The sequence below is a fragment of the Argopecten irradians genome, chromosome 13, assembly GCF_041381155.1.
Source record: "Argopecten irradians isolate NY chromosome 13, Ai_NY, whole genome shotgun sequence".
In the NCBI taxonomy this organism is placed as follows: Eukaryota; Metazoa; Mollusca; class Bivalvia; order Pectinida; family Pectinidae; genus Argopecten; species Argopecten irradians.
In genome coordinates, this window is record NC_091146.1 from 16,930,911 (window position 1) to 16,944,556 (window position 13,646).

The 13,646-nt window shown below is 32.2% G+C and overlaps 1 protein-coding gene across 1 annotated transcript; it reads left to right on the top strand.

Annotated features, from left to right (window-relative positions):
• The first annotated feature begins 818 nt into the window (after positions 1-818).
• LOC138306430 (uncharacterized) lies at positions 819-6,354 on the top strand. Its single transcript, XM_069246890.1, has 4 exons — positions 819-2,276; positions 2,847-2,915; positions 4,141-4,230; positions 6,179-6,354. Exons 1-4 carry the CDS (start codon positions 1,188-1,190, stop codon positions 6,230-6,232), a joined length of 1,302 nt encoding a protein of 433 aa, XP_069102991.1. The 5' UTR covers positions 819-1,187; the 3' UTR covers positions 6,233-6,354.
• The last annotated feature ends 7,292 nt before the right edge of the window (positions 6,355-13,646 follow it).

Consider the following 13,646-nt stretch of genomic DNA (forward strand, 5'->3'; position numbering starts at 1 on the left):
AAACAATTTTATTTCTATAGTTTCACGAAAATGATTGATTTGATGAAATGATTTGAAAGACACCAAGAAGCAAACTTTCTTTGGGAGAAACAATGTTTTGGCAATATCAATGGACTAATGTACTCATAATGGACAATACATATGAGTCGTAATTGTTCCGTTATCTCTGTATACCTGTGTGTGGTAGCGCATTATGAGATGATTGTCTGCAAAGCTCTGGCATCTATATAGACCATATTTACATTGTCAACTCATTGTCAACTCATTTTAGGGTTTCTGCATTAACGTTGTTTAAGCTAGACCAGGAAAACCGTTTATCAACGACGATTTAATCCACAAGATGGAACAGCCATTTTGACGGTCATCAGTTGACGTCTCAACGTCAACATTAGTGACGTCATAATGGTCACGTTGTGGGTGTCAGTTATACCGTCAGATACTTCACTTTGGCTTGGTTAGTTTATATAGTAGAAGTGACAAGCAAATGTTAATATTTTTTGGGAGACAAAATACCACACTTAGGTATACAGAGACTCCTAGAAAATATTGCAGCTTACCGACTTCCAACTTCAACGCCAATAAAATAGAAGCTTATTCAATCATCCGATTACAGTTTTCATACAGTAGTATGTTGATTTTTACGAGGCGGAAGCCCATGAAAGTCAGAAAAATCGAATGGAATAGAACAATCATTTGAATATTTGATTGCATTATTGTGTAAACATTTGTGAGCGCTAGAAATGTCTTTGAATAACGGATTTTAAAATCAATGCAACCATGATCTTTCGAGTTACATGAACACGCAGACATTCTGAACGGCATTGGCGCACACGTAGAATGAAATGGTTATAAATCTTCAGAACTGGTAGGTTTTTTTTCTATCAAAACAGTAGCAGACGAATTAGTATTTGCTTTAGTTACAAAAGTTACTTACTTTATACCATTACCATGCTTATATCTTGTACAAATCAAAGTTCTTACTTGTCCTTTTTTTTGCAGAATACAGCAAATGATCACATTGGCTATGTGCCAACACACATCTCGAAGACAGCCCGCGATAAATTACCTAGGACACGTAGTGCTGTGTATTTCGCAACTTAATGTTGCAAAACATATCATTGAAAAACGTCATTATACAAGCATGTAACTGTATCTACAATTTTTGCAGTATTATTTTAACGTAAATAATGTCGGGATTGTTGAGTCGAAGTGCAAAAACTACAGGACAATTCACCTTCCGAAACGGAAGGGTACAAGTAACACAAGTACAACCTATAGAGGAAGTGGAAGCAAAGGACAGTGACGTCGAGAACCAGCACGTGAGACAAAGTAATGAATTATACATCGCAATGAGACCTCTTTTCTTATGTATGACATTCAGTGGAACGTTTGATCACTGGAAAATTCAGAGAGGACGTCATTCCTGCAAAACATCGATATCTAAATATTTGTTTTGTTATCGGATATTCATATTTGTTTTATTTGTGGTAAATTTCATCCGGTACTTCCCAACATACATGGAAATCAAATCATTCGGGCCCGACCTACTGACAAAACTGATGGTCCATTTCTGGTATATACTCTGTATCCTCAACGCGCTTGCTTGTTACAAGATGGTGGAAGATCCCGATAGAGTAACTAAACTACTACAAATAATGGGCAAATATCAGGACAGATTAGAAATTTCAGAGAAAAAAACAATATGCAATAGTATTGGGAAAATAACAAACGCAAGCTTAGGTCTCGGCTGGTTTTTCAATATCGGAAATGTGGTGTTTGCTGGTTACATGCTCTTTCAATCAACCATATTCGATAATTTCATCGCCCCCTTTACAAACCAAAACTCAATGTCTGTTTTAATCAAAGCCGTTTATCTTTTGATGCATTTATTATTGTCTTGCACATGGATTTTTACATGTATTGCAACTATGATATTTTCACTGACACTTTACCATTTTTTGAAACGATTTACGCATAAAATTGAGAAATTGAAAACTACAAGTGCACCAGAAGTTCAAATTAAACTGGAGAGTTACCGAAAACAGCACAATGCATTGTGTGAAATGATCGACGTAGCAGACGATACGTTTAGTTTATATGTGGCCTCCAGTCTGACGATATCTGTGTCGTTAGCCCTAATGCTTATGTATAATATTTGTTGGTACCAAAGCATCAGGTCGGATGTTGGGCAGCTCATCTCTCATATATTTTGGTTAATGGCAGTGATTTCTAATCTTAGTGTCGTTACCATAACAACCAGTTTGATCAACCATTGGGTGAGTAGCGGTTTTTATGATTCATTATTACGACAATAATTATGTTTTTTTAAAGGATCAGGTTTATTATTATTTTATTGAATAATAAGAAAAGGATTAAATGAAAATTCACTTCTATTATGATATCTATGAATAATCAAGCAGCGTCAAATATTAATAGCAAAACTATTAATATAGTGATTGGAAAATATAGCATGATATTATTTCGTCTTTGCATATTAGAGTTAGCTCCCTTGTGGGTAGGTATCCATTGTGACGTCATTATTTTATGAGTGTAATTCACGTAGAAATGTATGACGTTATGCTTATAAGTACATGACGTTAAATTAATCCCTGCCCACAAGGAAAGATAACTCTGTAATGTACAAATACAGAATTTATGTTACTGACTTCGCCTACTACAATACTTTATCTTACCTACTCAAGTGTTCCTTCACATTTCTATCTGTTATTATATCGCTGTACATCGGATCGTAAAACGACAATTAGTCACAAATTGGTATTATGATAGATCACATTTGGTGAAAATATATTTTAAGGATTATATTGTTTTTCATCTTGTTTTAAAAGGCCCATGCACCTTTGCAGACACTCTACAATTTTGACCTGATTGATGTCTCGACCGATTTCTCTATACAGGTAGGTCGAGATCATTCCTAAATTTCTATATTGTTATACATAATATATGGATCCGGGCACATTTTCAAAAACATTCTTTAACTTAAAAAAAACATCTTATTTTTTAAATTTAATTATTTAAAATCCCCCGTAGGAAAGAATTAAAGTATATATACGTATGTGACTGTGTGTATGATGATAGTGTAGGTGTATATATATGAAGTGAATATTATTTATATTTTTAATTTATTTAACTTATTGTATTGACAAAAATATGTATAATATTTATTATCATAATTTTGTAGCGTAACTGACTTATTTATTTGACAGAATGCTTACAGTTTTTGGCGTGTGTGGTTTTTTGTTGTTGTCTTTTTATGACGAGTGCCGTAAGTGAGAGCCACCTTTGATGAGACATGATTTACATTGAGAGCTGACACCAAGGCCCCAACCTTGGCACTTGGCACTTGGCAGTTCTCAAATGTCTAGGGGGGAAATGTTGGTTTTTTGTTGTTATTTTTGTTTTGTGGTAAAAAACTCCCAAAATTTGAAGAATTCCTTAACTTGAAATTCCCGTAGGAGAGGATCACAAGAAGGTAAGGAAAAAATCTGTTAAGGAGTTTTCCTTGCATGCTGAAATGCTTTCCTAGGAAATCCTTAAAATACACAAATGTTTGTGAAACTGTGCCCTGTTTTATTTTACATGACAGGTTCTGAATGTTTATGCAATATCCTTTATCCTATAACTGGTTATTTACGCGGACCCGAGAACTTTTGAAAGTGAAAAAGTGTTTTGTTAAAATCTCGACCTTTCTATCAAAGGATTTGCATATTTCTAATTAATTCCTGGATCAATGTCTCGCGCCATGTTTTTATTCTACGAAATCTAAGACATTTCACATATGTAAACTCAATATTCATTATACAAAATGGACGTTTGTCGGCCCTCCAAAATCCCGAAAGAATTATAAGAATATTCCATGTAAAGATTTCTTTGATTTAGACTAAAATTTCACCACGGGTTTTCACGAGCTTTCAAAAAGGATTAAGAGTGAGTTCTGCAAGCAAAACAATTAATAAGATTGTCGATTTTTTTTTTTAGATTTTTATACAAATTTATATTTTATTCAAATATTCAACAAATATTAAGAAGGTGTTCGGCCGAAAAATAGTTCGTATGAAGCAGGAATGTCGAGTTTTTGTAGTTCAAAGTAAGCAAATTAAACTGCGCTGTTTTGTTTTTCAGATGAATGTATTTTTACAAAGACTAAACGGTACCCCTATAGGCCTCTCAGCATACAAGCTAGTACTAATGGACAGGCATACCTGTATACAAGTAAGTAAATACTGATTTATGACCATATTTGGTTGAAGGCCAGGGTTAGGTTTTATACTGAAGAATGAAATTGAAACAATATATTATATCAGGATAAATTTAGTTAGACATGGGTGCTGTAATATCAGACTCTTTCATATACGGGTGTGAAGGATAAGGCAATTTCACCTGATGTGTCACTAAATTAATTAACACCCCGGGCTCAGCTGTAATTTACCTAATTTGCTGACTCCCAGGGTGGCATGTCCATATCTATCATACCCAGCGTAGAAAGAGTTTTTCCCATATCACATAATTGATGACAACATATTTGCTGAAAGTACATGTATTTTGCTTTGTGCTCTAGGCTTCGTCATGGGAGTCCGCCATAATACGTGATAATGCACAAAACGTCATGTAATCATTTTGACTGTAACATTATATCCGTATTAAATATGATTAAATAATGGATGCTCCCCGACGCATTATAAATAATGTACTACTCCCCAGGACACAAGGTGGCGTTGTTGTATCATGTAAGATAGCGAACGATACAGCATGACACGGCAAAGGTCCGACTCCTAATGTCTATTATAACACGTAATAAACGTTACAGGGACGTCACAACAAGTCTTTCTCACCAAGGCGTTTAAGCAGTAAGATATACTATGCACAAGTGTATTATCCAGACCAGGACAACCTAACACAGGAAGACGAGCGTAAATTTTAATTCACTTGAAATATTCTAAAGATTTCCTCGATAGCGGCCACTGTTGGTATTGAATTAAACTTTCGTTCCTGTGAGAAAGGTATCTCCTTTGACAGAAACTATTTCAAAGCCTGTAAAAGTGACGATTTCTTTTGTTTTTGAAAGTAAAGAAAGCGGGACGACCAGTTAGCCGATGTCCGTATAATAAGGTCGTGTCGGGTCTGCTTTATGCTTCTGTTGCATAATATGTTATGCCGGTAAGGCTGATGGTGGCGATGTCTGTAGGATCGACGTATTTATTCAGCTCAGTTGTTTATATGATATCTATCTCAGCTCGAGAACCTTATAGTGAAACTTAACTATGGTCTATTCAAAATATTTCCCGCATTGAATACATTTATAGCCCGTATCATATATGTGAAATTCATATAATGGATAATATCACAACTTCTTTTAAATAACACTATGAAATAGACAACAGTTCCATTATTAAAAAAAAACCCAAACAAAACAACAACACCCAAATAAACCATTTGTGCGGCAAAATGAATATTGTTTTATTGTATATAGATATCTTTTATTACTTCAAATTGATGATAATAACTTATAACATATAATTATTTTATCTTACAGATTAGTGGGTTACTTGATGATGATAACTTATGATAAGATATAACATTTTTATCTTACAGATTGGTGGGTTACTGATGATAATAACAGATAAGATATACCAATTGTATCTTGCAGATTGGTGGGTTACTTGATGATGATAACTGATAAGATATACCAATTGTATCTTGCAGATTGGTGGGTTACTTGATGATAATAACTTATGATAAGATATAACAATTTTATCTTACAGATTGGTGGGTTACTTGATGATAATAACTTATGATAAGATATAACAATTTTATCTTACAGATTGGTGGGTTACTTGATGATAATAACTGATAAGATATAACAATTTTATCTTACAGATTGGTGGGTTACTAGATGATAATAACTTATAAGATGTAACAATTTTATCTTACAGATTGGTGGGTTACTTGATGATAATAACTTATAAGATGTAACATTTTTATCTTACAGATTGGTGGGTTACTTGATGATAATAACTTATAAGATGTAACAATTTTATCTTACAGATTGGTGGGTTAATTGATGATAATAACTTATGATAAAATATAACAATTTTATCTTACAGATTGGTGGGTTACTTGATGATAATAACTTATAAGATGTAACAATTTTTTCTTACAGATTGGTGGTTTACTTGCAACATACTTCGTGGTGTTACTACAGTTTCAGCAATGAACGTGAACAATTTACGCCTTTAAAAAATCTAAACATAACGACTGTCCATTCAGATTACTATAATCATTTTGTTGAAACACGATACAAGATTTGGTAGCTAATAACAACCATGGTATGCTTATTGTGAATGAATTATTTTGTTATTTCACGAAAGGTAAAATACTCTTCCGGTAAACGGACGTTATCGAATGTTCGCTGTATTTACCACAACATCGAAATTGTGAGATTATTTTCATCATTTTTCGTTTTTGTACCTATTGTATTCCATATCTAATTCTTTTATATTTCATATATTTGATAAATTATGTATCATTTAGAATCAAACTAATTTGATAAATTATGTATCATATAGAATCAAACTAATGTTCTCATGTAATTTGTAAATATTGATAAAATAGTTTCACTTTAACTTTTCTGTATTTGCATATTGCAGAGTTATCTGCCCTTGCTGGCAGGTATTGATTATGACGTCATCAGTTTGCGAGCGTAACGTCATACATACGTCGGAGAAAACGACGTGAATTGCGCAAATAAAATAATGACGTCACAATAGATGCATATGTTCCTTCCTGTAAGGGAGCTAACTCTGTAATATGCAAAGATGGAATATTTGATGATATTGTTTTCGTGTGTAGTGACACAGTTAAAATCAAATCATTAAAACGAAATGCATACAAAATGAAATGAGATATAAAACATACTACAATTATGTTGTGTATTTGAAATATCTTCTACCGATAATGTGAACTGTTATGTTAATCCAACAGATTGATGGAAAATCAATAAAACTGGATGAACGCAAACTTTATACAAATATACCACCATTATGGATGGAGTAGTAGAAAGGGAGTCGATGACAGGATCAATCTATATCACACCATTGTCAGCATATGAAGCGAGGATAAAAATACGTTTTTTAATTTCAACAAATTTTATTTCGAATAACGAAAAAGGATCAAACAACAGGCATTGCCTATATTAGCTTTCTCCTAGTAACAATGAGTATATACATATGATTCAACAAAATTCTAATTTTGAACATATTCATGAACATATACTGTAGCAATTGTATTGATGAATAATGTTGGGATAAGGATAGTATTTAAGATTTCATCTCCAGTATACTTAAGTGGGAAATTTATTGTTTTTCAAAATATATATAATCATAATTTAGATATCAGAATATAATATAAATGACTGGATCCATCCACACATAGGATACAGACTTAAATGTCCATAATGGCTTATTTGCCAGTGGTCATCCACCTATGTATTTTTGGATCCAGTCAAGGATATTATATTCAAGTTTTAGTAATGAAATAACTGTACTATCATTGAAGATGGAATATATCATTAATATCAATGGATTTGAATGAAATGAAGTTAATTTAGATTCAAGAAATTTTAAATAAATACATAATCTTGATATTGTCGTTACTTATTTCATAAACAAACCTTACTTATTACATAAACAAACAGTTATGTATTCTACTGGTTTATGGCCATTACCAAACGTACATGCTGGAGATTAACATTTTCTAATCTTATATCACTTAAATACATTTTTAAAAGTTTTTTAAACTGATAGATTGATGTAACACTGGTGAGGTCATACCTTGCTGCAAGTTCATTATAATCTTTCAATGTGGCTGGAATGAAACTTTTTGCATAGATATTGGTTCTGCATAGTGGAATAGTAAACATTATATCATTACGCAGTAGATACGGATTGACATTATTAAAGTATGGCTCAATTAGTTCATAAAGATAATTTGGTGTTGTTCCAAAGAGAATTTTATAAAAGAGTATTAGTCTATGTTTTTCCGTCTTGCAGCAAGTGTGTCCCAACCAAGTTCACAATAAAGTTTATAGTGAGAGGTTCCCAAACGCAGTCCTGTGATAATGCGGGCAGCTTCAATTTGCATCGATTCTAGTAAATTTGCTTCTTCTTGGGTACAGTTATCGAAAATAATATCACCATACTCTAAAATAGGTCTAATATAAGAGTTATACAAAGTGACTAGTGTTTTACGGCTTATTTTATATTTTACTGATTTAAGTAGTTTAAGACGTTTACATACTTTATCATAAATATAATCAATGTGATGATGCCGTTTACCATCTGCAGAGAAAAATATACCGAGGTGTTTATGTGACGTTACATTTGATACAATTTCATTTTGGAATAAGATATAAGGATACATTGTGTTCCTTTTACGACTAAAAGTTAATGACTCAGTTTTATTTGGATTAAATTTAATGTCCCATTTTTTGGACCACACATCAATATTAACTAGGTCACTGGATAAGCTATTGGCAGCATCTATTGGAGTGGTATGTATTACTCTAAAGATAGATGTGTCATCTGCAAATAATATTTTTTCATTAATTATACAATCAGTGATATCATTAAGATATATTTACACTTGCTAGGCTTGATCACTATACGTAAGTACTAGCCGATTTTGTTTACCATAACTGCATGGTAACATTGAACTTTGAACTTGCGTATGAAAATGTTCTATGCAACTTACAGGGGCTATTTTTTTGTTTACATTTTGACGCAACATTACGCAATACGTGTATATTGTTGTTTTTCATAGAATTTTTTTTTTTTTTTAATTTTTTATTTTCGAACATTTTACACAGTATATATAAATGGACACTAACACACAAACACTTGCATATGCACTCATTCACAATACTTAAAAACATCAAATTGTATGTTATGAGACATCCATAAAAACATATATTTACCATTAAAAGCAAACCATAACGCACATATATGCATGCTCTCACTCTCTCTCTCACACATACACACACACACACTCACATACATACAGACAGACAGACAAGACAGACAGATGGACAGACATACTAAAGAAGAAAGATAAGAAGAAAGAAGAAAGAAGAGGGAGGAGGTACCGTTACACATACACTATATTATAGTTTAAATATATTATATTGAATAAAAAAATAAATAAATTGTTCTGAAGAATCGTGCTGATCGGCTATATAAACCGGTTAACCCTAACCAAAGATAAAAAGAAAATTAAAGTAAGTTAGCAGTAGTAAAATACTAAGTGAAAGACTAGGGTAAAGGTATATACTTAAAGGTCTAATAAAGGTTTCCATTTCCTCCAGCCTATTTCAAATTGCCTTTTAATATGGTCACTTTGACTAAAAAACATATATTTTTGAGCTAAAAAATTATCCTTAATTACATTAATAAGAGCATTGATATTTAAAGAGTTGCTAAGACATCTGGTTTTATAAATGTAATGTTTCATAATTATCAAAATTTCATTGTCAACAGAGCTACAATTTTGTAAAACTATTCCAAAAAGAAATGAATCTTTATTATATGCAAAAGGAATAAACAATAAATCTAATAAAGTTTCAAAATTTTGAAGCAGAGTTTGCACCTCTTTGCATTCCCAAAGGCAATGTATAAATTTCTCCCTTTCTGTATTACATAAAGTACACATTGGACTAGGATTTATTCCTATCTTATGAAGGAAGGTATTAGTAACTAATATATGATGAACAATTCTGACTTGAAACCATATCAATTTGGAATTTTTTGTTACCTTAAATGGAAGAGTATATATTTTTAACCACATTTCTGTATCAAAGTTAAAGCTCAAATTCCATTTTCTAGTGCCTGTTGGAGTTGTTGATGGAGCTATGATAAACCTATAGAAGTCTTTCACACCCTTTTTTGCTTTTAAAGAAAAAAATCTTATAATTGTGGTATGGAAGGGTATGAAAGTTTCTCTGGTTTTATTTCGAGATTTCTTAAATAGCGCTTTATTGACAATATTAGTCCATGGTATTGTAAAAAATTAGTATCTTTTCCAAATTTTTGTATAAATTCGTCAAAAGAAAGAAAAGTAAAATTGTCAGAATTTTTCATCAAATCATTTAAAATTAAAATACCTGACCTAAACCAATTGGGGTAAAAAACAAATTTATTATCAATTTTAATATCATTGTTGTACCAGAGAGGTGTTTTGAGGATACACTCTTGTCTATTTAGCCTCATATCTTCAGAATAATTTAATTTATCCCATGCTTTAAAGACATCTTTCCAAAATTGATTACGACATCTGGATATACACAATTTTACATAATCCTTCCCACAATTATATATCTTATTTAAATCTAGAGTTGACTTGAGGATCAGATACCATTTGCCTGAAGACGAAAATAATCTTCTAACCCATCCTAACTTTAATGAATGGATGAAAGCATACAAGTCAATCATCTTAAGCCCACCATCTGCATATTTTTGAATCATAACATCTGATTTGATCTTATGGCATTTACCATTCCACAAAAAATCAAGTAATAAAGAATTTATTGTAGCTAAATATTTTTCTGGTGGGTTTGGTAGGGTTATAAATAGATAGTTAAGTTGCGAGATCAATAAAGATTTAATAACATTGATTTTCCCAATTGGAGTCAAGCTCCTCCTCTTCCAAACAGTAAGAAGTGACTTGAGTTTTACAATTTTGTTGTCAAAATTCATTTTTGGTATCTGATCTAAATCAACTGAAAATTCAACCCCCAAAAATGTAAATCTGGTTTTCCCCCACTGTAAATTCAAATCAATTTTCATAGAATTTTGGGAAAATGTAAACAATATATATATGTTTTATATTTATATATGATACAAACATATTTAAATTTAACAATTGTATAAAGAAACGGGAAAATATATCCCGACCGGGGCGACGTGCAGTGCTCTCATTTTTGTTAAGAATGATGGATGTCAAATGTAAACATTACCTCTGTGTCTGTGTCTTTGGGGTTGACGGGCTTGAGAACCTCTGACAGAGCTAGGTCTGTTATAAACATATTCTCTTGTCCTTGTTCTTTGAGAATTTAATCATGTGTATTATAAAACATGCACCGCTAGTAATCCACGTTTTGACAGTTACGCGTCACCACAAATACATTGTATCCATCGAACACAAGTGAAGTTGTTCCATCTATAGATGGCGATGGATCTAAGCGTAGATTATATAATCACATGGCTCCGAAGGATGTAATATCGTCAAGTCAGACGACAATCTCAAACAAATTTAACTACTTGAACACTGGTGTTTTGACAACTTCGGAAAACTCCATTGTGTAAGCGTGCGTCAGCCTCGCCTCGCTTCACAATAACGGTCACCGAGTTCACACATGTGGCCGAGAACAAATTCTTTATATTATTAGCTATATATGAACTTTTAGCAAAATTGAATACCTATTTAAAGATCTGATTAAATAGAATTATCTCTGAAATTTACTTTATTTGTCATGTTTATATTACACTAAAATATTGAACTTTTTTGTCGTCGAAGATGAATAATTCTACCTTACGTGAAGCGTCATCATTCGCTGTTCAATTGAGTAAGCTCCTCCCACTTTTGACCGACTTTTATTGAATAATTACGTCACTTTCAAATGACGATTTAATTGCATAAAATATAAATGAAAAGTCGTCTGAGTGTAAATATAGGGATTGGATTTCGTTTTTATGTTAACCATGCTTGTATGGAGCAATTCCTCTAAGAATATATTCAATATGGGGCGCGCTCCATACAAGCATGGTTAACATAAAAACGAAATCCAATTCCTATATATAAGAAATAGAAAGGGGCCGAGGACTGATCCCTGGGGGACACCGGCACTTATCGGTCGTGGAGATGAACAGAAGCCTTCTGTCATACCCCTATGTTTACGGTTTGAGAGATAATCCTTAAACCAATTAAGGAGATTGCCCTTGATCCCATACATTTCAAGTTTGAATAGTAAACCAGGATGCCAAACTCGATCAAATGCTTTGCTTATGTCACAGTATATTGACCTAACTTCAAGTCCTTCATCAAGCTTTTGTATTATTGTATTAAAAATACGTTTAATCTTGACCTTTGTGACTACATTTATACAATATTAACTGTAATATGCTACCAGTGTATTCTATGATTCACTCGCACGACATACATGGTGCAAAATGTTTTGAAAGAAAATGTCGTGTAAAAGTCTTTTGCATCAAATATGTAAAAATATGAATATCTGATGCTTGAATATATTGACCGACATGTTTGATTGTGTTAAATGACATTAGAGAGAAGAAAACAGTTTGGGTTGCTCGGTTTAACGTCCTATTAACGTCCTATTAAGATCAAGTGTAAACTAAGGACGGTCTCTCATATATCGGTTCGTCCTTCGATCCTTCCATATAGGGCATAGTGTCATGGACTTATTTCAAAATACAATAATTATTTCAGAATTTTTTTCTGAAATAAAACTAAAACAATCAATTGTGATAATAGTCTAACTTTTATTACTGCAAAAAATACTAATTCGTCTGCTCCTGTTTATAATAGATACAGATTACCATTCGTTGACGGTGTAGCACCAACCACTCCTATCGTACATGTGAATAGTCCTCTAGACCCGCCTATTTTTTAATATTTGCCTTTTATATAAGGCAAAAAATGTCCTCACAATATATGCAGATTTTGCAGACTAACATGTGAAGTGCTACTGATGGATTGGAGGGCACAATACCAACTTACACCAGTAATGTGTAACACTAACACTGCATAACCGTTGTCTAATATCGATTGCCGGTAGAAAGTAAATATAACATGCAATTTCTAAATAGACTAGAATATGAAAGTGTCATACAATAAACAGAAGACCAATTTGATTGCATAATGATATATTTCAACCAGCACTAAATTTTCATCTGAAAGTCTAGTTTCAAACTGTCGAAAATTTGATTCCTAAAAAAAAAACAAAAAACAACCAAAACCACAACAAAAACAAACATATACAAAAAAAAAATTTAACATGAAATATTTAAACATTAACACATACTGACATTTAAAAAAGATGGTTTGTGTATTTTTTCATACATAGCAGAACTATACATGTTATAGCAAAGTTTACCTCTAATATCAATATTCGTATCGAATAAGCCTCTTAGCTTCACGTTACACAAAATATACAATGTCATAGAAACGTTACTTTACTTCATATACAGTGACAACATGTGATAATTTTAAACACGTTGATACTTAGTAATACTTATAATAATCTATTACATTTTCACAATAACATATCAGGTATTATATTGAAAATATATGTGGCTTATTTCACCCCGGTGAAAATACCAGCTTTAATATTTTAACTCAATATTGACCTATAAGAACACAGCATTTACAGTGAAAAATGTCGTTTTGGTGGGAATACCTCTTTTGGAATATCAAACCAAAATTATCATATTACGTGCATCTTTCCAATTAATTTTTCATTTTATTTGGAACATACATGCGTTGTATTTGCTTATTTCATGATAATATTCTTCCATTGCGCCCCATGTGGAACTAAATTAGTAGTCGGGAAAGGTGGAGTA

What these genes read in the sequence shown, in the direction of transcription:
- LOC138306430 (XM_069246890.1), top strand. Translation starts at nt 1,188, where the DNA reads ATGTCGGGATTGTTGAGTCGAAGTGCAAAAACTACAGGACAATTCACC. An exon ending in CCAGTTTGATCAACCATTGG is followed by an intron (nt 2,277 to 2,846) that starts GTGAGTAGCGGT and finishes TTGTTTTAAAAG; the next exon opens with GCCCATGCACCTTTGCAGAC. An exon ending in ACAGGCATACCTGTATACAA is followed by an intron (nt 4,231 to 6,178) that starts GTAAGTAAATAC and finishes TTTTTCTTACAG; the next exon opens with ATTGGTGGTTTACTTGCAAC.